The sequence below is a fragment of the Magallana gigas genome, chromosome 4, assembly GCF_963853765.1.
Source record: "Magallana gigas chromosome 4, xbMagGiga1.1, whole genome shotgun sequence".
Classification (NCBI taxonomy): Eukaryota; Metazoa; Mollusca; class Bivalvia; order Ostreida; family Ostreidae; genus Magallana; species Magallana gigas.
Genome location: NC_088856.1, coordinates 16,812,203 through 16,837,312, shown reverse-complemented (window position 1 = coordinate 16,837,312; position 25,110 = coordinate 16,812,203). Strand labels below are relative to the sequence as shown.

Here is a 25,110-nt window from a genome sequence, read left to right as displayed (position 1 = left end):
TAAAATTTTATAGTTTTTTTTAGTCGGCTCGCAAGTCCTTGTTATCATAGCCGTTTCTGCAAAAATTTTGAACTACATTATTCATGCGCTAATGAAAATAGTGCATGCATTAACCTCTTTTGTTTGCGTGATTGCCAATTTTAAATGGTTAAACAATCTAATCCTTTTTTACACATATATTTTGAAGTTTTTCTTGATGTTTAAAAAATAAAACAAATCAAAGTAGTTCTTGTTCAATCGCCGCCCATGAATTCGACAACTTACATGGGGAAAACCTTGTTCCATATTAAGCGTAAAATCTATTTTAAAACGAGAAGACCCTTGCTGTCATCGACTCTCTTGGAGTGGATTTTGAGCACAAACATGAATTGATAATGTGCGATATAATGCAAATAGCTCGTCATTGAAATATACTGGTCCTTTGTCTCTATCCTACGATATTATGCATTGCCAGTCTGGCAGGCATTGCCAGTCTGGCAGGCATTGCCAGTCTATCATTGAAATGTGCAACAGAACGTGTTGAATCAAAGTACTGAAAGTACTGACACGAGTTGATGATTCAGGAATCAGACATTTATTGACCCTTTTCTGCTTTCAGCACGCAGAATTTGAAATAATCATGAATGAAGTATAGAAGTATCTTATTATCATTCAAGTGAAACATATCAAAGATAAAAAAAATCATGAATCGTGAAAGATAATTTTTTAAATAAATAGGATATCTAAATATTATTATCATATAATCTAATATGATAAAGCTGGTCTCATAAAGGTGATGTCTGCCACAATGAGCCCTGTAATCTTTGTTCACCTATGTTTAATTCATATACAAAAGACAGAATTTTTTTTATGTATTACTAACTATGTAATAAAATCAAATACATCAAAATAATGACAACATGTTCACAGCGAGTCGACTCTTAGGCCCTTCAGGCCTTTGATTTATTGATAACATTCAATGTTCAATTAAAATATTTGTAAATATATCACCATAGATTTGGTTTTCTATGGTATCTTTTGTGTTCAGTATGAGATGTACATGTAATAGCAACAATACAATACATATTCATGAAAATGCATGAAGTCTATGCAGAGTGAAATTACTTTGATTGTTATAAAGAAGTACCTTTTGCATTGTGTATCTCTGTCCATGCTACTATGGCATGCTCAGTCGTTTTCAATGCTACACTAATGTGAAGTGATTTGCATCGTTGGGTCATGACCAGTTTGGTCTTGTATCTTGGAATTAGTAGCTTCTACAGAAGGCAATTAAGATATGATCTTCACTGTGCTGTTTGACAGTATTACTCTCTAGAGTGTAGATATAATTAGGTAGAATTAGAATAGGGCTGATGCATTTATAGGCCTTTCTTGACAAAGTAAATGTATGAATTACAGTGAAGTTTTAATAAACACATGTATTAGTATGTGACTAAATGTTTTTACACATTTCTGTTAACAAACCGGCTGTTCATCTTCTACTTACATGTTTGTTTTATATGTTGTATGTAATGTACTCGTAATTTTTTCATGACAGGTGTTCAGTGTTACCCCCAAAGAGCAGCTCTGCTGAAGTCCATGCTCAATTTCCTAAAGAAAGCAATTCCTGATCCATCATTTTCCGACAGCATCAGACATTGTAAGGAACTTTTCTTCTATTGAACAATCATTATTACTCTTTATAAACGTTATAAATAGGTAGCAAAAACAAACAAAATGCTCGAATAAATGAAAAGTTTAAACAAGTTCATTTGTGTATATGTCATATATTAGAGGAAGTATTTTGTACAAGAAGAGTTCTTAAATGTTTTTTAAATTCATTGTAAAAATGCCCCCAACAATGCACTAATAAATATATCCAGATACATATATGTTCTTATTCATTTATTTGGTAATTTTTGACATTCATTTAATTGCAGTGATGGATGGCTCGCTGCCAAAGTCTCTCCGACACATCATCAGTAACGCTGAGTACTTCGGGCCCTCTCTCTTCCTTCTAGGCAAGTGATTAATTCCTTTTGATTCCTGCTTTTGCATTGTGTATCTCTGTCCATGCTACTATGGCATGCTCAGTCGTTTCCAATGCTACAATAATGTGAAGTGATTTGCATCGTTGGGTCATGACCAGTTTGGTCTTGTATCTTGGAATTAGTAGCTTCTACACTGGTTCCAAATCATTTATGTACTGTATATAGGGTTATTTTTACCCTGTATTTTCGCCGTTCTACACCTGCAAACAATTTGTTCCTTGAATTCGCCAAGGCACTGTATATGATGGATACTCTTTCTATTAACACTGTACTTTAAAATTGTTTTGAATTTGACCGCTGATAACAAGGGGCGAAAGGGGTGAAAATAAACTGGGGGTGAATACTTCTGGGTATACGTAATCCCTAAAATTCAGGTCCTGAATGCAGCATGTACTGAGGTTGTGAACTTTCACTTTCCTTTTGTAGCCACGGATGTAGTGACTGTGTATGTCTTCCAGGAGCCATCCCTGCTCTCCTCACTACAAGACAGTGGCCTCACTGACGTTGTTCTTCACGCCTTGTTGATTAAAGATGTAAGTTCTACACCACATGTCTAAGCACTGAGGGAGGGAAATAAGAATACAGTACATAATTATATAATAATAATAATAGTTTATTTCCAATTTTGGGCCCAGGGGGCATACAAGATTACAGATAATAGATAGAAATGCCTAAAAGAGAGATTCTACATATAAAAATAGTCCATACACATACATGAACTTGTAACAGCCGGGCAGATGTCCATCAGTATGTCAAAACATATGAACAGTGTGCATATAATATATAGTCATAAAAGTAGTTTATACAAATATAAAGATAGTATCATGATTTGTATAAGTAATTCACTGGTCATTTAGATCTCAAAGTATTCTGTTTTTTTTTGAAAGCATACTCATGTTTTACATAGATAAAAACATAATTCTTAGAGAAGAAAAACTTACTCAATGTTACTGCAAATATTGTTCATTAACATTTCAGTGAACTGATGTGCCTTTTTTATGGGTTGAGATATAATTTATTGTGTACATGTACATTGTATGTAAAGATCAAGACTCCCTACGAAAGCAGAAAAGATAATGTAAATGTATGTATATTTTTAAGAAAAGTATGAATCAAACTGTAAATGTGGAAATTTCTGCAAGGGGGTATTTATAGATAAAATGGAGATGAGAAGGAAAAATGTTCACCCATCCGTATAATACATATAATTTCCCAGAGAAACATTCAATGATGTTATGTAATGCAGAAACAATACATGTACAATTTGTACATATGTATTGATTCACAGTGGATTTGCAAATACATGTATTATCAACATGTGAGGATATTCATGTATACAGTATTTGAGCTAATATTGTAGGTTCCAGCTACCAGAGAGGTCCTGGCCTCCCTCCCCAATGTGTTTAGTGCGTTGTGTCTCAATGCCAGAGGTTTGGAGTCGTTTGTCAGCTGTAAGCCTTTTGATAGGTTGTTTAAGGTACTTCTCTCCCCTGACTATCTCCCAGCCATGCGGCGAAGACGAGGGTCGGATCCGTTTGGTAAGAATGGTACGATGCTTCTTCATTTACTACTATACAGTGATTTTAGAATTTTAATGGGTGTAAAATTTGGCCTTATGCTAGCACAAAATCATTCCAGAATTTCTGGCTGTAAAGAGTTTTACTACAAAGCACACCTAAAACTTTTTAAATTTTATTTTTTATCAAGTTCAGATTGTCTTGAATAATCATGTTAAATTGAATATTTATCTGTGACATTTGTCTGCTGTAGGCGATACAGCCAGTAATCTTGGAAATGCAATGGATGAACTCATGAGACATCAGCCCTCTCTCAGAAGTGATGCCACAAAGGCCATTATCAAGGTATATCTTTAGAATGCACATTCACATGCATTATGTGAAGGTCTTTAAATGTTGAATAGTCTGTGGAAATAATAAGCAGTATAAGCATTGTATTTGATCTCCTGGTAGATCTGAATTTTAATATTTGCTGGGAATAAAGCAATGCAACATTAACAGTCTTCCGGAACATTTGTCTGTGTGACACCTTCCTCGGAAAAGTTTCTGAAGTCAAACATCAAATCATGATAACGATTCCTAGCAAGATGTAAGACACAGTTTACAGGTTATTTATAAGTTGTGCTATTGTCTTTGTAGCTGTTGGAGGAGGTGTGTTCTATGGGGAGGGACCAGAAGTATGTGTGTGTGAAACCCACCCCCAAGACAGAGCCCGTGAACATGTCAGTACAGTCTCCCCAGCCCCCGGACAACAACTCGTCTGACGAAGAGGAGGAGGAGGATGAGATTCCTACAACACAGGACATTGATGGAAGCAAGCCAGAGACACAGAGAGAGGCTGCTAGGTGAGGGGGCTTTTATGAAATAGTTATATGTAAATAATGTAGAAGTGGTTTGTTTTTTTATTATTGGGTGAGGGGAGAGGGAAGGAAACAGTTAATGCATGTATAATAATTTCTTGGCAATACAGAAATGCATTTCTATATCAATCTTTGGTATTGCATCTTGAAATGTTCTTCCCAATTTAAGAAATGGATTTAATGATGTATATTTTGATTTCAGGGCAACTGTAGCCCAAAATACCCAAGAAAAGCAGCAAATTCCACTTATGGATTATGTCTTAAATGTGGTAAGTATTTTGAATTTTAATGGACAAGTTCCTAAGATTTTATTTCTTTTTAAATGAAAATTATTTAAAAAAAAATACATATGTATATCTAATACATCTATGTGGGTTTTTTCTTTGGTGTAGATGAAATTTGTGGAGGCTATTCTGACTAACAACTCGACAGATGACCACTGCCGCGAGTTTGTCACCCAGAAAGGATTGGAGCCGCTGATGAGTATCCTAGGTCTTCCCAATCTCCCTATAGACTTCCCTACCTCCCCAGCCTGCCAGACAGTGGCTATTGTCTGCAAATCCATTCTGGTAAGTTGACGTACATTTATACACAATTGCCTACAATTTTTTACACAAAAATATATACACATTGATTTCCTCTTTTCTATTCTGGTATATATGCAGTTCAATCATTCTTATGTCTTGATTAAAGGCAAAAAGGTTTAATACTTATATTTGAAGTTGTGGAAGTGTCACATTACACAAATTGTCACAATTTGGTATTTCATTTGCAGAATCTATCCAGAGAGCCTCAGGTTTTGAAAGTTGGTCTGACCAAGTTGGATGAAGTATTAGAGAAGTTGAGCCCCCTTCACAAACCATTGGACCCACCCGGTGGTTCTGTGTTACTAAGGGAGTTGGCCAGTGTGGCCTCCCCCACTGATGCTACCCTGTCCCCACAGGCCACACCCCTCCTCCACACTCTGTCATCATGTCATGCCTATGTCATGATGTTTGTTCATGTCTGCAGAATGGGACAGGTGAGTACATTGTGATTGGTAAATTTTGCTAGATATAGTTAACCTTATGAGAGAGGGCGGTTTAAATTATGGAACTTTAGCCCTATCCTGATTGTATTTTAGTACATTAAAAATATGTTCAAATCAAATCAACCTTATGACACAAAGAATTATAAGTTATGAATACTGTTATCTTTTGCAGACTGATCTCAGAACGATATCTGTCAGCCATTGGGGATCAGAGCTGGGATTGAAAGTACTGAGTGGTCTTAGTAAACTGTACACTTCTTTAGTGTGGGAGAGTACAGTACTTCTGGCCCTGTGTAGTGAGGAGATACTTCCCCCAGGATGTGCCTTTGGAAAGGCAGACATGGACAAATTGCTGCCCAAAGATTTCAAATTGGAGAAAGAAGAAATGTCTCCTGGATCTGCGATGGGAAGCAATGGCGTCAGTGCAGCCATGGAATCTCTCTCCACGTCAGAGAATAACGAAACGCCCATGGAGGTGAACGAAGGAGCAAGTACATCTAAAGATGACAAAGATGGAAAGAAATCCAAAATGTCTCCAGCACTGCAGGCCCAGGTGAAGCAGCTAAAACCTCTGTTGTCTGTGTCTTCTAGACTGTGTCGAACTCTGGCTGAGTTATTCAGTTTACTGGTGAAGCTTTGTGTTGGAAGTCCTGTCCGTCAGAGGCGGTCCCACCAAATTCCATTACCCCCAACTGTGCCCTCCCCCTTCGCACAGGCAGTGGCCAAGTCCCTTACTAAACTTCTGGCCAACGGATTCCAGTGGGAACCCCCTGCATGCTCACCAGTGCCAAAATTAAGGTATGTATGATTTTACACATTCGATGAAGAGGATTTCTAATTATGAAAGTTAACAGAAGTAGATTGTATGCTTGTTTGTGTTCCCCATCCTTAGGTTGACGTTTTTGGTGTGTTTTGTTGGCTTTATGTCCATGATGTTTGATGAGAAGAAGCAGCCATTTCATCTTATGCTACAGAAGTTTGTAGCTCTTGGGGGTCAGGATGCCTTGTTCAAGTAAGACACAAAGTGAACACCATTGAAATACAAGTAGGTTTAAGTTCTTGAAAGTCTGAACATATAATCTAATTAGAAGAAACTTACCTTTTGTAGAGCATTCGAGTGGGCATTGACTTTGGGTAAAGAGACTTCCAAAGATGGACAACCAGAATTATCAGGTACATTTCATTTCATCTTTTGAAGTATATCGGTGATGTATCATATGTCTAAACTTGTGTAGAATTAGAATCTCTAGAATATCATTGATATGTTAGAGTGGGTAGTTTTAGCCACTGTTTGTATATTTCAAGTTTTGAACCTCTATCTTGACGATTCATGGTCCAATTGAGGTTGAGATGATTAAGTTTTATTGTTTATCAATGAATTTATCGGTATTCATTTGTTTACTGGATTTTTTTCCCCAGAGGAGATTGCCGAGTTCCTAGACTCTTGGTTGATGTTGATTGAGAGGATGTCCAACCCCAAGACGATCCTGGAGACCCCTCATGTAATGCCATCTAAATCTAGTCAGACTGGATACGTTCCCTTCAGTGCTGTTCAGTACCTCATCAAGGCACAGAAGGTAGGGGCTCCGAGTTTGTAGCAGTCTAATTTGAGTGACTGTGATTTGAAAAAAAATCTTGAAGAACATTGAAGGAAAGTAGGGGTAATTGGAATCTCAGGATATGTTTCAATAGAGTGTGCATTCTTTATATAAATTTGTTAGAAGGAAGGGTGTGTGTTTTTTTCAGGCTGCCTTTAAAGCTGTGATGAGTCTTTGGAACAAGAAGCCATTGAAGGTTTATGGAGGTCGGATGTCAGAGTCAATGTTGGCCATTCTCTGTAACATCATCAAGGGAGAGAATATTATCAAAGAGAGGCTTGCCAAGGAGAGGGAAGAGATGGGAGATTCCTCCAATTCCTCAGCAGCAGCAGCTGGTCCATCCACCAGTGGAGGGGCAGGAGCAGGGGCTTCCCCAGCTGTTCCCATGGCAACATCTGCACCCAATGAAACAGATGTAAACGAGGCCCATCTTCAACAGGTTTGTCTACTGAATCTTTCATTGATTTTTCAAGTCTTCATTGCTTGATAAGATTGTTCTATTGTTTTTTAAATGGAATAAAAGATGTTAGATGATGATTGCATTAAGACAAGCATATGTCAGAGTACTATGTGTGTTGATAAAATGTGTATCTGATAACTCGTATTTCATTGCTTTCACACCTCATTATAAGATGAGAAAACTTTGTGATTACCAAGTCTCACTATCTCGTATTAGCTGATGGACATGGGATTTACACGAGAACATTGCATAGAGGCCTTAGCTCTGACCCCCTCACTCGAGCAGGCCACTGAGTTTATTCTAACGAATCGGTCTGCAGACCTGGAATCTCGAACAAGTGCCCCTCCAGCAGCCCCTGCCCCCACAAATGTAAGTGACAGCATATACAGTAGATCCCGCAGTATTGATTTCTCATTTTAAATTAAGAAACTACAGAATTCAATGTCAAGTTGTTATTAAGTACAAGGTAATGAGACAGTGAAGTTGGAATACAGTTCCTTTTTAGATTTGGTTGATAATTATTTCTGAGATGATGATTGCACAAGACAAGCATATGTCAGAAAAGACAAGTCTGCCTGTTGATTTTGCATTTCTGAGAACGAGTAATGTTGACTTGTATTTAAGTTTATTTAAGGGCATAAGATTTCCATCACAGACACTGTGATTTGAAAATCATGATTGTACAAAGGGTCACTAACTAAAATTTGATAAAAAAATAAAAACCAATCTGATTAAATTGAGACATGTAAAGTTGCTCCTTTACGGTAGGCTGTATAGTGCATCGTTTTACAAGTCTAGTTTTAATTAGATTGAAAGAAAACAAAACAACACCCACCAAAAATTAAAACAAAACAAAAACCCCTCAGATTTCGTGTATCTTGGGTGGTTTACAGATCACCCAGCTGATTGATTGATGTAGTGTGTTATTCATTGATCAATTGCGATGATTTGTTACAGCCCCCGGGAGTGGTTATGGAGATGTCAGAGGAAGACCAGATGATGCAGGCTATTGCCCTGTCTCTGGGAGAAAATGTGGTCATGTCGTCCACAGAGGAGGTAACGTGGATGTGGTGACACAGCTGGGCTGATCTCTAAACTACAGTTACATCATATATCTGAGGGCAAACATTAAACTCATACCCTTGTCTAGCAACATTACAAGAATATTGTTTGCATTAAAACTTATAAACTTGTAAAATTGTCATGCTCTGGTTTCATTTATTGAGCACCAGTATTTGCAATTTCGTTTTGTATCAATCTTCTAACTCAAATATTACAAAAATTAATTAAGATAGAAACATAATAAAAGGTTGTATATGTTAAGACATTAACCAAAAAATTTATGTATCCTTAAAACTGGATTTTACTGAGTCCTTGAAAATTGATGCCCTAGAGTATTAATAAATTCATAGTGTCTCCAAGTTATAAAAATGTTTGATGAAAGAAAATAGTGTAGATTGTACGATATAAAAAGTGTAGATAAAAAAGGTCTAATATTAAAGTAAATAATGTTGAGTGAGGCATGCAAAAATTTAAGTACTGGTATTAATTTTAAGTGTTTTCTTGATATGAAAATGATGATGACAACAAAGACAAGCATATGTCAGAAATACTGTATGTTGACTTTGGAAAATCTGATTATAGCTTAAAGCTACCATATTGACTGAGCATTTCTTTAACACAATGCAGGTGTACGTACATGTATATTACCCGCATATACACACAGGTACATGATCATGTAAGGAGGCCTGGGCACCATTACATGTAAAGTTTTCATATGTGAATTTGCAACACGTAAACTAATAACACTGGAATTAATTTTTTAGAGCAATGCTCCCGCTTCATCTTTGTCTAGCAACATTACAAGAATATTGTTTGCATTAAAACTTTTAACTTATAAACTTGTAAAATTGTCATGCTCTGGTTTCATTTATTGAGCACCAGTATTTGCAATTTCGTTTTGTATCAATCTTCTAACTCAAATATTACAAAAATTAATTAAGATAGAAACATAATAAAAGGTTGTATATGTTAAGACATTAACCAAAAAATTTATGTATCCTTAAAACTGGATTTTACTGAGTCCTTAAAAATTGATGCCCTAGAGTATTAATAAATTCATAGTGTCTCCAAGTTATAAAAATATTTGATGAAAGAAAATAGTGTGGATTGTACGATATAAAAAAGTGTAGATAAAAAAAGGTCTAATATTAAAGTAAATGATGTTGAGTGAAGCATGCAAAAATTTAAGTACTGGTATTAATTTTAAGAGTTTTCTTGATATGAAAATGATGATGACAACAAAGACAAGCATATGTCAGAAATACTGTATGTTGACTTTGGATAATCTGATTATAGCTTAAAGCTACCATATTGACTGAGCATTTCTTTAACACAATGCAGGTGTACGTACATGTATTTTACCCGCATATACACACAGGTACATGATCATGTAAGGAGGCCTGGGCACCATTACATGTAAAGTTTTCATATGTGAATTTGCAACACGTAAACTAATAACACTGGAATTAATTTTTCAGAGCAATGCTCCCTCTTCATCCAGTACCAAACCAATAGAGAAGACTCCCTCTAAACCCCAGGTAGAAATACCTGAAGAGTACAATGAAAAGCAGGAGGAGGAAGAACCATTAGAGAAGTCTGTCATTGACAACTTTACAGAAAAAGTTCTACCAGGTAAAATCTGGTTGCTTCCTTCATGTATTGTGCCAAAGGCTAGTTAGTCATTGGCCAAAATATTTTGATATATTGAATTTATGTAGGCAATTTCAAATTTCAATTATTCAAAGGTTTCTTATAACATGAACTTCAAAAACATAAATTTTACTAAAATATTGGACATGTTGGATGGTTTAGCATATTTACTATATACATGTATGTAAGTTTTCATATTTCTATAGATACATGAATTTCAAAAACACAAATTTTACTAAAATATTGGATGATTTAGCTTATTTACTATGTACATGTAAGTTTTCATATTTCTACAGTTGTAATATTGTGTTTGTGTTTTTAAGGTTGTTTGACTCTCCTTGATGCCCTACCAGAGACAGTGTACAGAGTTTGTGATCTGTTGATAGTGGTCACCAACAGGAATGGGGCAGACTGGCAGAAAATGGTGCTATCTAATCTTGTCAAAGAGGTAAAGCACACTTAAGTAATGTTTAGCAAGAAACTGACTTTAAAAAAAAATTCCATGCTTCAACATTTCTTCCTTGAAATCAATCTTCTTTGAAGAATTAAATAATATTGTTTATATTTAAACTGTTGCTGTTTTTTTTTTTTAACAGATTCAGTCCATAGGTCAAAAGATCCTTAACAGAGGCAATAACTTAGAATCGTTGACAGAGACAGATAAGGAGGATCTTCATTCTGATGCCTCAAAGTTTGCTGCAAGACTTCATTTATTCAGTTTACTATTTGAGGTAAATTCAAAACAATGGGAGATGAATGTGATGATAATGAGCACTGAATGATTTAGATATTCACCCTTTATGTTGACTACTGTTCCAATTTCTGTTAATTAAATGAAATAACAAACTTAACTATATAGCTATTTCTAGAACAAAAAAAAGCAAACACTTGAAACATGTTTGTAACTCGGGAATTTTTATCAGTCACATTTGATTCAGTCAAGATTTTTACGAGGTTTAAAACTAGTGAAATTTGAAAGGCACTTCTACAGCAGTATAAGAACATACAGAAGCTGTATCATTCTACGTTGCAGGAAATGATGCTTCCATGTGCAGAGAGTGTAGAAAGTGTGTGGCTGACTGATTTACTGGTGCAAGTCTTAAACAGTGGGCAGGAGTTCCTCACGGCAAACAAGGACTCAGTCACCCCAAAGTAAGTACCATTACCTATAGGAGTTCTGTACGCCCCTAAATAAATTCATGTACCATTACCTGTAAAAGTTCTATAAAGTGACAAACACTGCAGAAATTCATGCTGAAGCTATTGAATTGATCTTGGATTTGATTTGGAAAAAATTGTACTTGATTAATAGTTTGATGATTGTGTTGTACAGGTGGTTGGCTCCTTTGCTTCTGTTGTTGGATCTCTACGAGAAGGTGTCTGTGATATCGAAGCGGAAAGCAGAAGCCAGCAAACTACTGGTAAGTCACTGTGAGACACATTTGGCAGACAAATTCGATTGTTACAGCATGTGTATGGACACTGTTAATGTTGTTAAATCATGGGAAACAGGAATATGGAATCACAATATGGCATAGAATGTCAATGATCCATGAATAGTGATGTGTGTGTTAATGCATGTGCATGTTGATTGGTACATTAATTTCCATACATGTTAGTATAAATATGTGTTAATTCATGTTAAAATGCTCTTATCTAAAATATTTATTCATATCTTTTCCTAAGCTACCATGTTACGTTAGCAGTGAAACTCTGTATGAGCGTAGCATTCATGAATTTTGAGTGTTACCTGAGAAAATTCTGTAAGAGAGTAGCAAAAAATGAATTTTCATGTATCACTTCTTTCAGTGTCACAGTCACACCTGGAAATGGTTTGATGACAGCAGTGGTCGATGGTGTAAATATTCAGCAGTGAACAACAAGACAATTGACGATGCTTACCAATCAGGGGAAACAAGCATTAGGTAGGGTCATCTGTAGTACTACTGTATAAATTAAGAGTTCATACTGTCCTGGATTACATGTATTTTAATGAATTTGGCCAAATGATGAATGCATCAAGACAAGCATATGTCAGAATAGACAAGTCTGCCTGTTGATATTGCTGATCTGATCTGCTTCTGGCATGTTTCCTAGGAAAATGCAATTTTACATTCAATGTTCATTTACCTACATGCATTTGTGTGCCTTGTATTTTGCTAAAATTTTATAAATCTTTTGCCAAAAAATGATTGTAGATAGTTAATGTTCCTTAGTTTAAATACAATGCATAGTCTTTCTAGATAATGATGTTGCTTTCCTCAACACACATATAGGTTTCAAGCAGGCAGGAGGAGATACACTGTTAACTTTAACTCCATGGTACAGGTAAGTTTGATTTTATGCTGCTGTGTACTTGTATTATAAACTTGCATTTTTTTTTGCTCAGTTTTTTAAATGCAGAAAATATGTGCACTACTAATGCACTATATTTGTACAGATCAACGAAGAGACAGGGAATCGTCGTCCAATCATGTTGGCCTTTCCTTCACCTGAAGAAATGTCAGAAAATGGCAATAAAGAGGAATCAAAAGAGCCTTCAGTAGAGACTGCACAGTCAGGTATGGACCGAGAGAAAGATCTGATAGCAATACATGTCCAGCCCATGCACATCAAAGCTTTCATACAAATTCATGTTTATTTTTTTTTTTTTAGAAAAAAAAAATTACTGATCAAAATTAATTACATGCAGTGTATATATTATTTTTACAGTCAGTAAAATGGAAACAGAAAGTCCTCCAAAGACAGAAAACAGAATGAAAGAGTCTGTGATAGTGTCAGGGATGAATCCTGATCAAATTACCCAAATTATTAGGTAAGAGTTTGAAAAGGAAATAGTCTGTAAACCTTACCTGTCACAGTAATTTACATTTTCCTATTGTTTGTTACTTTTTAATATGTGATCTTGATTAATGTATGATTTTGGATATGCCTCACAATGATGCTTTTATTTCAGGTGTATTGTGTCCTTAATGAACATTCCTGTGGAAGCAGAGTGCCTACATGCTGCCCTGCGCTTGGTGTTGCGATTGACTAGAAATCACCAGAATGCCATGTTGTTTGCAGAATTGGGTGGACCTCGCATTTTACTTACCCTGACCCAGAGTTCCTCATTTCCAGGATTTATCTCCCTTGCTTCCTTGATATTTCGCCATATCATTGAAGAACCATCTTCTTTGCGATACTGTATGGAAAAGGTAAGTAATGTTTATATATTTCCTATTTATGTTTCCTGAAAATGGCTTTTTTGAATCAGGTTTACCATTTCAATTTTCATTGTCTCATAAAACTGTTAGCCTGCTTCCTCTCTGTAACACAAATGTTTACAAACACATTATATTTTAAATTTTTTTATAATGTGTCAATATTTTAATTTTACATGCCATTGATAAAAGTAATTCTTACATGTATATGCTTATGACAAACCCCCTAAACAGATATGTGTAGATATCAGTAAGTGAATTTTGTTTTCCTGTAGGTGATAAAGAAAGCTACCAGTGGGACTGGCTCCAGTATCCATGGTGTCAAGCCTGGCAGTATGGGCTCCAAGGAGGTCAACTATGTGTTCAGAGTCCTGGCACCAGCTGCCTGCAGAGACCCTGAGCTCTTCTGTGATGTCATTAAAACGACCTGTAGATTCGCCCTACCTCCAGCCTCTAGTCGAAGAGGTTTGTGGCTATATTTCTTATTTGACTTTCATTTGATTCGATAAATAGGGGTTCCATTTGAAATTAAATGAAAAGGTATATGACTATTGTATGGTGAGCCAGTATTCCTTCATTTGTTGCCTGTTTGTAGATGATGATGCTCGGTACAGTGGTCCTCAGATCTTGAAAAGCGTGTCCACCACCAAGTGTGTGTCAACCACCGTAGAGTCCCCAATAAAGGAGGTGTTACATGACCTTCTGAACTGTCTAATAGCGGAGTACAACTACCAAGACGATGGTAAGTTGTAGATAGAAACTATACAATACAAAATTGATCAATAAACATGTAGTAAAGTGTGCTTGGTTGTTACATGTAGTTATGTTGTATCTGTTTTGAAAATGAATTTATATAACTTTATAACATGTTAAGTAAATGATGATACTTAATTTGTTACCTCTGAATTTTGAAGGTGTGTCTGGAGGATTTGAGGTACAACCACCCTGTACCCTGGCAGAAGCCATTGCCAGTGAAGCGAGGCCCTCCGCCATACCCAGACAGGGCAGCTCAGCTGATATTACCAACGAGGAGGAGCAGGCAGTAAGATAACTCCTCATTGTCTGTCACATTGTGATATTTCATTTAAGAGGGCTAGATTGTCAGATCCATTTTTTTACTATATTTATCTCCTTGAGATGAAGAGTTATTTTAAAGCTTAAAAAAATTGGTTTTTTTTTTTTTTTTTTACTGAATGATAGTTTATGGGCAAAAATATTTTAAAGATTTTTAGGCAGATCTAATGGGATTTGTTGACTTTTCAGCCTTCTTAACATTAAAGAGATCTCTGTTGATCGAATAAATTGGTTCATAGTTTAATGACATTGGTAAAGTTGTTTTGTTTCTTAATGACAGTCATTGTTTTATAGGGTGAGCCAGAGACCTCAAAGGATCAAAGCAAAGAGAAGGAGCCCAAGGTCAGTGAGGATCAGGAGAAGAAGCGGCCGTTGATGCCCAAGTCCAGTGTCCTCAGGCTGCTGTCTGAGGTGGTCAAATCCTACAGCAGCTGTACCCAGCTCATCACTCAGTACACCTACACAGCCGCCCAGACACCACTGGTGCACGAGGTGAGGCCAGCGTCAGGATATGAATTCTTTAATTAAATACATAAAGATCTACTTGCAAAAATGAGCATGTCAAATTTTTAAAAAAAATTATGTGCTGAAGAACAATATCTCAAATGAGGACAAGAAATAGCTAGATAGGGGTTAACAAGCTAGATGATATGAAGGTGGTTAAAAAATGGAATAAGAATTTGTCAATGTGCAGTTTAACATTATGCATTTCAAGTAGATATTTATTTAAACCTTGTCTAACGGCCTTTCATATTTAAATCATGATGTAAAAAAAGTACTAGTTGGGCATCAAACAAATTGTATGTGCAGTAGTTGTAAAATAGTGATGAAACATTGATTTATTGTTGTAGGAATGTACAGTGTTGGCGTTTGTGTTAGACAATCTCCTCCCTCAGTGTCAGATATTTGGGGACCGAGACTGCCCCGCCCTGTCCCGTGTGTTTATCGCCAGCATCGCGTCCTGCAATCACAGTCCTGATGCTCAGATGACCCTGGTGACGGAGATCAAGGGGGCACTACAGAGAGCCCTGGCCCTGCCAGAGAGTGCCCTTAAACACACCAGGATCCGGGCCCTGACCAATTTAATCAGTATTATCATTGACTCATGCCCCAGCCCTGGGGGCCAGGTTCCCAACCAGATGTTCAAGGGTCAGCAAACAGTCATGAACAACATTGTAAAGTCTCTACTCAAGAAGGGCTTGGTGACTGACCTGGCCCGGCTTCCCCACAGTCTGGACCTGTCTAGTCCGTACATGGCCAACACGATCAACTCGGCTCTGAAGCCTCTGGAAACCCTCTCCAGGGGTGTCAACCAGCCCGCCCAGAGTGTGGTGTCAAAGGTCAAGAAATCAGAGACAGAGACTTCACTACAACAGACGACTGAATCTCAGGAAGACAACACAACCAGTAAGAATTGTGCAAAGTTTCCAATTGGTTCTGTGTATGCTGTAGTTAATTCTCACTCCAGTTTTCTCTGTGTGCAGCTTTTAAAGTATTTGAAATACTGGTAGAACTGGACAAATATAATCAAACACGCGCTGTAAGGCCACATAAAATTATTGATTTTAAGATTTTCATCCCCACCCGTCCCTCTGAAAACGGCCCACCATGATGTATTTTTATTTTGAAAAAAAAATTATGGGGAAAAGAATACTATTACTGTTATGGTGTTACAAGTGTCTGACAGCATAACTTTTTTGTTAGCAGTGCCTGCGCCAACCACAACACCGGCCGAACCTTCCCACGTAGGGGAGATAACTATCGAGGATATCTCGGACCACACAGACACTGGGACAATGGAAGAGACAGAGCCCATCAGCGCTGTGGAACCAGAGAATGAGGATGGAGAACGGGTAAGGAACACAACCTGTCCAATAAACGACACTCGCTGTCTGGCTCTTAATGTTATTGGTTGCTTACGATTTGCTTAGCTTTACTACCAAACACAAAGATGGGATTAGAAATACATCCAGTCTGGGCATGGCACTAGCTGTCTGGCCCTCAGTAGTTATATATACAGTTAATTGCATATAATTTGCTTTGTTTGAAAAATCAGTGAGATTTTATCAGAACATGAAAATGTGAGTTATTGATTCCTAAATTGGATGGAGTTAATTCCATGCACTGCATGCATGTTTGTTTTGACATACAGGTACATTAAAATTGGATTTGGTGATGAATTTATAAATTATTATGGTTGGTTAGCTATACACTATTCTATGCTATATAGTAGATAGATTATATTTGCTCTGTGTTTATCTGATTGCTATCACCAGATATTATACATGTGGATTCTTAGATTTCTTCTCGTTTTATATGAACAGGGAGAGACAGAGCTGGATAATGTGCTAGATGTCTTACTTAACCGTGATGGCAACCCAAACAACGAAGTGATCGGAGACATTGTCATGGATTCTGGTGAGTGGGGGAGACACAAATACAAGCTTAGACATTTTAATCTAATATTACAATGCTCAAGTACACATGACATCAAGTAATTACTCATCAATGTACTGTCTGGTAAAATACATATGTAATTTTTACATTGTTTTGGCACAATTTTATAATTTGAAGATTTTTTTCCCAGTCATATTCAAATTGACTGTGGATGCTGATTTTTAAGTGCAGCACATCGATTTTTGTTCAATTGCTTGTAGCAATCGTGTCTACTTTTCCTGTTGTAGAGGACTTAACACTCCACGACTCTCAGATGGTCAGTCAGGAGATCTCCATTGATGACGACGATCCAGAGGAACATGTACATGGTGAGCTAGCTTCAGCTGTTTGAATGTTTGCATGTTATGTGTACTTCATGATGACCTGTCTATATATACATGTATATCTGTAGTATTACTGCATACCCAGTAATTTGATATTTAATGGATAAATAGGGATTTTAAAAAATGGGAAGGTCAGTTTTCATTGGTTTATTTTAGGTGATGACAGCTGTATTCACAATGAAGATGACAGTGCATCTGATGTAGATGATGATGATGATGATGACGATGATGATGAAGATGGTTGTGAGGATGGAGATGGGGATGATGAAGCAGAAGATGATGACGATGATGATGATGAGGAAGAAGATGAAGATGATGAGGTACATGTACAGTTTATAACAGTATGTGTGGATAATAGTTGCACAATTTATAATGTGTAATCTTACGGGTCTTGTTAAAACAAGATGAACCTGTGGTAGTAGATCACATTACTTGTGAATCTGATGGGTCTCCTTATGTTGTAGGGTTCTGATATGGAAGCAGAGGAGGAGGATGATTACCCTGATATTGACCCGACCCTGAATCCCATGAGCGAGTTTGACGATAACATCATGCACATGGATGAAATCTTCCCCACTGGTCAGTGAACATCTGTCAAATTTACTTATTTTACATCTTCTAAGTACATGTAAAGTTGGCTTGAATATTGTTTATGTAAAAACGAATTATGTTACAAATGAAGTCATTTGCAATGGTCTAAGTATTAATATGTTTACAATAAGTTATGCTGTTAATTTTGACTGTTACAGGGAGTGGTAGAAGTCAGAGCTTACTTTTCAATGAAAACAGTGGTTTCAGGAACATCGGCTTCCAGATCCCCATCAGCTTACATGACAATGATAACGGCAATGATGACTCAGGTACCCACGCAGTCTGCATACGCTTCATCCAAAAGTCACTATGCATTCATTTTCCTTTTCCAAAATTCAAATCATTTCCTTCATCTAAAATTCATGATTTGTTCAAATCATCATTTTCTTCATCCAAAATTCACAATTTAGCAAATCATCATTTTCTTCATCCAATATTCACTGTTTATTCAAATCACCACTTTCTTCATCCAAAATTTACCGTTTATTCAAATCATCATTTGATTCTTCCAAAATTCTTGGTAATTCAAATCTCCATTTTCTGCAATCGAAATTCACAGTTTATTCAAAGGACTATGTGCGGTATTATGCATTTTTTGCCCCCAAAATAAAAGTTTTATAAAAAGCTTTAAAAATAAGATGGAAGATAGTTGAAATCATATTGAAAAGAAGTTTGTAAAAGATTATCAGCACAGTGACGTCATAATGTAGAAATGACGTCATGAAGATTGTCTTATTTTGATAAATTGATGTTTTGAAGCAAAATATGGGTGTTTTCCGATGGTTTTTCGACTGGGAAACATCGAGCCCAGGCTTGCTCAAGTACCATATTTAAGTATAATGTGTTAAATTATATAAAGAAAAATATATGTTAAAATCGTACTTGAGCAGACCTGCGTTCTATATTTCCAAATGCAAATTATAAAGAAAAAATGAGAATATTTTTATTCGTTTGCAAAATTGCGGGAATTTGGTCATTTAGGTGACGTCATAGATAAACAGCGAATGAGAAATGATGACTAAAATCAAGATTAAAGTGATAGGCATCCTCTGTACAATGATTTATGAAGATATGATTTTTATACGATACTACCGTATTTTTCGGGGCATAGGCCGGTATTTTTTTACTCCAATGCGCGAGCATCGGCTTATCCCCCGGGATCGGCTAATCATAGGCTCAAAGTTGAAAAAATTAAACAGTCAAATTTAAAATCCACTGTTTTTAGCAGTTTATCATCAGGGTTGGGTTTTTTTTCGTCCGTTTGAACTATTGTTCGATAGTTGCAGATACATAGATATAACAGAGCCCGTTAGTATATACGTCTCTGATAGTTGTCCCGTTGATAATTTTTGTAATGACATTGCGAGTAATAAAATGTACAGTACTGTACGAGGTATTTCTTTACAACCCCAATCAAAAGAATTTTTCCCCCACGTTCACGTATGAACCCTGGAAACTATTAATGCGTAGTAAAAAAAAAACGAAACCGGGTAGAATGAAATATGACGGAACTTTTGTGAATTTCTTCATGTCTGCGTTCGTGGGAATCACTGGTCTTGGGTGCAGAATAAATCAATGCTTTGTGTTTTTACAGTTAATTTTCTGTTGGATGAAATAACGGTATTCTGGTGTCGTGTGTATATACAAAGGTGTGAAACCCGTGACTAAAACACAGCCTGGGGGCACGTAGTGTACACCCTTACACCTCACCGCATTAATTGTGTTTTTAACATTACAACTTCTTTGAATAACGGCAAGTCACTTTTTAATTTATTAATTGAAAAGAACACAAATTAAATATTTTATGTGTGGTATTTCGTTTTCTCATTCATGCGATTACGGGGGATAACTCTATTTGAATATGAAACCACGTGTTGAGCTAATGGACGCCATACCCCGATCTACAAGTAGCTTTCAAAGTATTACTTGATTAAATGAAATTGAGCAGTAAGGTTTTAATAAAAATATAAAAGGTTTGGTAAAATATCATACTTAGTTCTATCAGACAGTACCACGGAGTTTGGTGTTGCAATTAAATTTACATTATGTAACATTACGATACCTAACGATATATACCGACGAATACGGAAGAGACCAAACAGCCACAAAACACAATTAAATTTTTTTTAAATGTTTAAAATATATATGTTAAGCAAATTTAATAACTTTAATTACTCTTTTGACTTTCTACATCGATATTCTGAAAGTATATACTTAATACGTCAACTTAAATTCCTTCATCATGCAGCGGTCATACTTTCACCATAGAAATCATCGATTGAAAATCGGCCTATCCCATAATTCGGCTAGTCTATGGATTTTTCCTGAATTTTGTCTGAAAATGAGCAATTCGGCCTATGCCCCACATCGGCATATGCCCCGAAAAATACGGTATTTAAAAATTGATTAAATTTGGGGGCAGATATTTGACCATTCCAAATATAGTCCTCATCAATATCTTCATCCAAAAATCCAGTGTTTATCTCTCTCTCACTCTTTCTTGCACATTTATTATGGTCAATTTGGATTTTTATGCATTGGGGAATTAGCTTGTGTAAGGAGACATTCATGTATTCTGTAAGGGTTCAATGATTTGACAATAAGATAGGAACTTCATGTACATGTATGTCTAGTAAGACTTGTAGCTATATGCAGTGGAGTTTATGAGTTTTGAAGGAGTACAAAATAAAATTTTGCAGATGTTTTGCTTCTACCTTGACAAATACTGGTGCATATTTATAGCTAAATGTAAATGATAAATAAATCCAGAAAAATGAGAAATAAATTCTCCTTCCTGTAAAAAGAAAATTGGACTATCTGTGAAATTAGCGCTTTATGAGATTTATTTCATGTCGTAGCATTTTATTTTGAAATCTAATATATTGTTTAATCTTAAGAAAATGATTGTTCTATTTCAGCACCTGCCATTCCCCCAGCTCCTGTCAATGTGATGTCCTCCCATCCTCTCCTAGTGAGGCAGCCTGACGGACATGCCATGATGGGGGTACAGCGAAGGGGGAGGGGCAGGAGGGAGGCATCATGCCGATACAACCCCACCACACAGACTCTACACGTCAATCTGCAGAGGCAGCCAAACCCGCCTGTTATCTTACAAAGGTTTGTGGTTATATTGTGAGGAGAGGAAAACATGGCAATTTCTTCTCCAGTCAGTGGTTGTCATCTGATCTCATAAAAATTCATGAAAATTTAATGAAGTTTTTTTCCATATGTTGGATGTTGGTAAGGTTATTAGAAATATATGTGCTCTCTTTAGTGTATATTTAGCTTCGCAGTAATCTTTATCATTATGTTTTGATCATGTTTATCAAAATAAAGGGTTGTTCATATACATATATATGTATATGCTTTCTTTATCATAACATCATTATATGCTCAGCTTTGCAGTGATCATGTTCATTTTGATTTAAAGTTCTTGTATATTGCAGGTTACTTGGTCCTACCACAGCAGCAGATGTCCTTCAGCTGACCTCGACCTTGACCTCTGTAGCTGGCCCCAACCATGGCAGGTTGATGGTCGGTAATGATGATCTCCGCATCATATCTAGGCCTGACGACGACTTGATTGAGGAGTTCTTGCATGTAAGGAGGCCCTTTCAACCTGTTGGAATCCCACAAAATAACATTTAGTTTCTCAGAATATAATGTGGCTGCCAGGTTTATTGTTAGTTTGAAAAGGGTTATTAGTCAATTTGATTCTCTTTACTTAAATTAAAATATGAACTATTCCCCTTTTCAAAGAGCAATAAAATTTATGAATGTGGCAGCATTTGACATGATGGTCACCAACTAGCAGACAACACCTCTGATATAAATGGACTAATTAAATATTGTAGGACCCACTACAAAGGAAGATATAGGGAAATTCAGACCGCAAAGGGGTGTGTTCCCGTTTTGCACACATTTGATAATTGGGTATAGAACAATAGGTGTGAATTGTGTTGTGATAACAATTATAGTCTGCTTTCGGTCAAAGATTTTACCTGGATTTTTACCTGAGATCGGTTTTATCAGTGCCTTAACGATAAAACAAGAAGAATACAAATATTTTGTTGTGTTTTAGGTCTAATAACTAATAACTATCACCATTTTTTTTTATTTAAAAAGTCTGATAAAAAAATAATGATTAGATGAATTGACTTTTACATTTTTGTCCATTTACCTGAAATATAAAACCAAATGAATTAGGAAAAATTGCTGGTCCAAAGCCAATTGGAAGCTGATTCAATGGATAATTATATGATGAAGGGGAAAACTACATAGACAGTCATATGGAGTACTCCGTGTCTCTTTTTACAATTCAGTTGCAAATTATGTAAAACGCATGTTTATTATTGATTGATTGGTATCAACAGAAAGAATATTATGAAAGAAAACATATCTTTATCACAAAATATTTCAATGTTTGAAGTAGCGACCTTAAATCGACAGTAGTTCTTATGACATCACCACTTTAGTATATGGCGGGTCACTTTCTAGTTTTTCAAATCAGAGGTTAAATACATAAAAAAATCTGACAAAAATAATATTTTAATATTGATGCGATATACCTCAAACTGAAAAAGGTTGAAAATGCATGAATGAGGTCTACATTTGATAGGTTTTGTGAAATAATCTTTACAGTTTTTGAAGCATGCATATAAAATTGCCTATTTATCATCATACAGTTTGTCAATTTTCTTCGATTATTCAAGATATAACACAACATAAATAATAAAATATTTAGCACCGTTTTCACTAGACACTTTTTACCATTTATGTCAGCAAATGCAATAATTAAACATTAACATATGATATTTTCTCTTCAAACTTTTAGCATGTACATGTACTTCCTATAGACAGGAAGTTAAACAAGACGCTACATATCCGACATTTTTGCAATAATCTTTCTTGTTTAAAAAAATAATGAAATTGTTCATGACCAAATTGATGTCTGAAATCAAATTCATGAATATGGATGTCAATTATTATGTGAATGTGCTTTTATGCGTTATATTGTAACATAAAATACGTGTAAATTTCAATTGCGAGTAGATTTGTTTTTAATTATTTATCTTAATGTCAATTACCCTCGTAGGAATTGTGATATAGACTATAGCAATTAAGCAATTATCTCACCTGGGCAAATTCCCGTTTCGCACACATTTTTTCGATACCTTATTTTCAAATGTGTGCAAAACGGGAACAAACCCGCAAAGGTTTGGGGGGGGGGGGGGGGGGGGGGTCGGGGAGAGAACAGAAAAAGGATTAATTTTAATCCGACGAATATGATATCACTGGTGTTGCATGTAGAGTAATATTTTCAGTCGAAATGTGCCATGGTTTATAAAATAACATTGCACTTGTTCTTATTTTTTGCAGAATACGATAGATCAAGATGGAGGGCAGGGAGGTTCTGGTGTGCTGACCTACATTCCCTCCACCCTGACGCGATGGACGGAGGAAGCCAAAGTTCTGGATGGAGACAGTGTTCACGATTGCGTGACTGGTATGTCAGCTTTGAGTTTTTCTGCTAAAAACAAATGCTGTAAATGAAGTGTATGGAAGAGAAGTTTTCTTTGCCTTGAAAGTTTAAATTTTGTACAAAGGTTGATGACTGACAATGGAATAATTTTACTCTTTATAGATTAAAAAAAGGGGGCAATGTTTGCACATTATAGTTGTGTTTTGGTCAGAGACATTGAAAGTAGTTTATTTCTTATAGAGTAAACATGAGGCACATGACAAGATTAGACCTGCATACGATTACTATTGCCTCTGTTTGACTCCCATATAATATTGAAATGAAAGCAACTAACTTTTACCAGAAAATGGAGCATTTACACTCGAGGTTAATGTACATGATTGAAATGTAATGAAATCCTTGACTCTAAAACTTTTAAAACTCCAGTACTCACATCTTCAAGACAATCTCTAATTTGTTCATACATTTTTTTTTACCCCTATAACATTGGAGGAAATAAAATGTCAGTCACAAAGTCCATCAATCCATTTTTTTGTAAGCGCAATTTTTCATAGAATACTGCACAACATTTCCCAAAAACTTGTTGGGAGTTATGACATTGTGTAGATGTGCAAATTACCAACAATGCCAATTACATTATTATACCCCCTGCAAACGAAGTTTGGGGGGGGTATATAGGAATCACCTTGTCCGTCTGTGCAATCGTGTCTGGTCTATATCTTTCTTATGGAGAAACATTGGAAGTTCTTACTTCACACAAAGATTGCTTATGACCTAAGGGTGTGTCATGACCTTGACCCAGGGTCATTCGGTCAAGGTCACTGGCAGAAAAAATACAAAATTTGTGTCCGGTCCATATCTTTTTTATGGAGAATTATTGGAAGTTCTTACTTCACACAAAGATTGCTTAAGCCTTAAGGGTGTGTCATGACCTTGACCCAAGTTCATTTGGGTAAGGTCAAGGTCACTGGCAGAAAAAATACAAAATTCGTGTCCAGTCCATATCTTTCTTATGGAGAGTTATTGGAAGTTCTCACTTCACACAAAGATTGCTTATGACCTAAGGGTGTGTCATGACCTTGACCCAAGGTCATTTGGGCAAGGTCAAGGTCACTGGCAGAAAAAGTGCAAAATGTGTGTCCCGTCCATATCTTTGTTATAGAGAAACATTGGAAGTTCTTAATTCACACAAAGATTGCTTATGACCTAAGGGTATGTGTGACCTTGACCCAAGGTCATTTGGGCAAGGTCAAGGTCGTTGGGAAAAATGGTGCAAAATTCGTGTCCGGTCATTATCTTTCTTGTGGAGAAGCATTGAATGTTCTAACTTCACACAAATATTGCTTAGGACCAAAGGGTGCATCATGACCTTGACCAAAGGTCATTTGGGCATGGTCAAGGTCACTGGCAGAAAAAGTGCAAAATTTATGTCCGGTCATTATCTTTCTTATGGAGAAGCATTGAATGTTCTTACTTCACACAAATATTGCTTATGACCAACAGTTTTAAAAAAAATAGATGAGTTGTTATTTATAGAAAATGGACGGTGAAATATATTCATCCAATATTTTCTATAATTGGAAAAATACACGCATTATGATTTTTATCTTAGTGGGGGGTATCAATTGTGAGCTTGCTCACAGTACCTCTAGTTTTTCCAGGAATTTTGGTTCTTTTGCACTTTTGGCTATTTATTAAATGTAGTACAAATGAATAAGTTGTAAGTGCAACTCCTCTTAAACTGCTGCACAGAATTGAATTGCTAAAAAATTT

General features: G+C 36.2%; 1 protein-coding gene across 7 annotated transcripts in view; it reads left to right on the top strand.

Moving 5' to 3' along the window:
- Positions 1 to 25,110, top strand: part of LOC105318881 (E3 ubiquitin-protein ligase HUWE1) — a 55,700-nt gene that overhangs the window by 6,856 nt on the left and 23,734 nt on the right. For 2 of the 7 annotated variants that reach the window (XM_034450617.2, XM_034450615.2), the window contains exons 18-58: positions 1,538 to 1,639; positions 1,920 to 2,000; positions 2,457 to 2,563; positions 3,076 to 3,114; positions 3,391 to 3,577; positions 3,801 to 3,892; positions 4,187 to 4,392; positions 4,610 to 4,676; positions 4,800 to 4,976; positions 5,183 to 5,428; positions 5,610 to 6,235; positions 6,330 to 6,449; positions 6,546 to 6,610; positions 6,857 to 7,014; positions 7,184 to 7,474; positions 7,712 to 7,864; positions 8,453 to 8,551; positions 10,036 to 10,189; positions 10,531 to 10,655; positions 10,804 to 10,938; positions 11,241 to 11,359; positions 11,541 to 11,628; positions 12,017 to 12,132; positions 12,484 to 12,535; positions 12,648 to 12,768; positions 12,920 to 13,022; positions 13,164 to 13,404; positions 13,686 to 13,875; positions 14,006 to 14,152; positions 14,325 to 14,452; positions 14,779 to 14,976; positions 15,336 to 15,891; positions 16,189 to 16,337; positions 16,809 to 16,902; positions 17,169 to 17,249; positions 17,421 to 17,584; positions 17,729 to 17,843; positions 18,014 to 18,124; positions 20,774 to 20,972; positions 21,302 to 21,455; positions 23,235 to 23,361. In XM_034450617.2, the coding sequence (XP_034306508.2) occupies positions 1,538 to 1,639; positions 1,920 to 2,000; positions 2,457 to 2,563; positions 3,076 to 3,114; positions 3,391 to 3,577; positions 3,801 to 3,892; positions 4,187 to 4,392; positions 4,610 to 4,676; positions 4,800 to 4,976; positions 5,183 to 5,428; positions 5,610 to 6,235; positions 6,330 to 6,449; positions 6,546 to 6,610; positions 6,857 to 7,014; positions 7,184 to 7,474; positions 7,712 to 7,864; positions 8,453 to 8,551; positions 10,036 to 10,189; positions 10,531 to 10,655; positions 10,804 to 10,938; positions 11,241 to 11,359; positions 11,541 to 11,628; positions 12,017 to 12,132; positions 12,484 to 12,535; positions 12,648 to 12,768; positions 12,920 to 13,022; positions 13,164 to 13,404; positions 13,686 to 13,875; positions 14,006 to 14,152; positions 14,325 to 14,452; positions 14,779 to 14,976; positions 15,336 to 15,891; positions 16,189 to 16,337; positions 16,809 to 16,902; positions 17,169 to 17,249; positions 17,421 to 17,584; positions 17,729 to 17,843; positions 18,014 to 18,124; positions 20,774 to 20,972; positions 21,302 to 21,455; positions 23,235 to 23,361 (6,483 nt within the window). The remainder of the gene's footprint in view (positions 1 to 1,537; positions 1,640 to 1,919; positions 2,001 to 2,456; positions 2,564 to 3,075; positions 3,115 to 3,390; positions 3,578 to 3,800; positions 3,893 to 4,186; positions 4,393 to 4,609; positions 4,677 to 4,799; positions 4,977 to 5,182; positions 5,429 to 5,609; positions 6,236 to 6,329; positions 6,450 to 6,545; positions 6,611 to 6,856; positions 7,015 to 7,183; positions 7,475 to 7,711; positions 7,865 to 8,452; positions 8,552 to 10,035; positions 10,190 to 10,530; positions 10,656 to 10,803; positions 10,939 to 11,240; positions 11,360 to 11,540; positions 11,629 to 12,016; positions 12,133 to 12,483; positions 12,536 to 12,647; positions 12,769 to 12,919; positions 13,023 to 13,163; positions 13,405 to 13,685; positions 13,876 to 14,005; positions 14,153 to 14,324; positions 14,453 to 14,778; positions 14,977 to 15,335; positions 15,892 to 16,188; positions 16,338 to 16,808; positions 16,903 to 17,168; positions 17,250 to 17,420; positions 17,585 to 17,728; positions 17,844 to 18,013; positions 18,125 to 20,773; positions 20,973 to 21,301; positions 21,456 to 23,234; positions 23,362 to 25,110) is intronic. The other 5 variants (XM_066081464.1, XM_034450616.2, XM_066081465.1 and 2 more) reach the window with 5 other exon arrangements.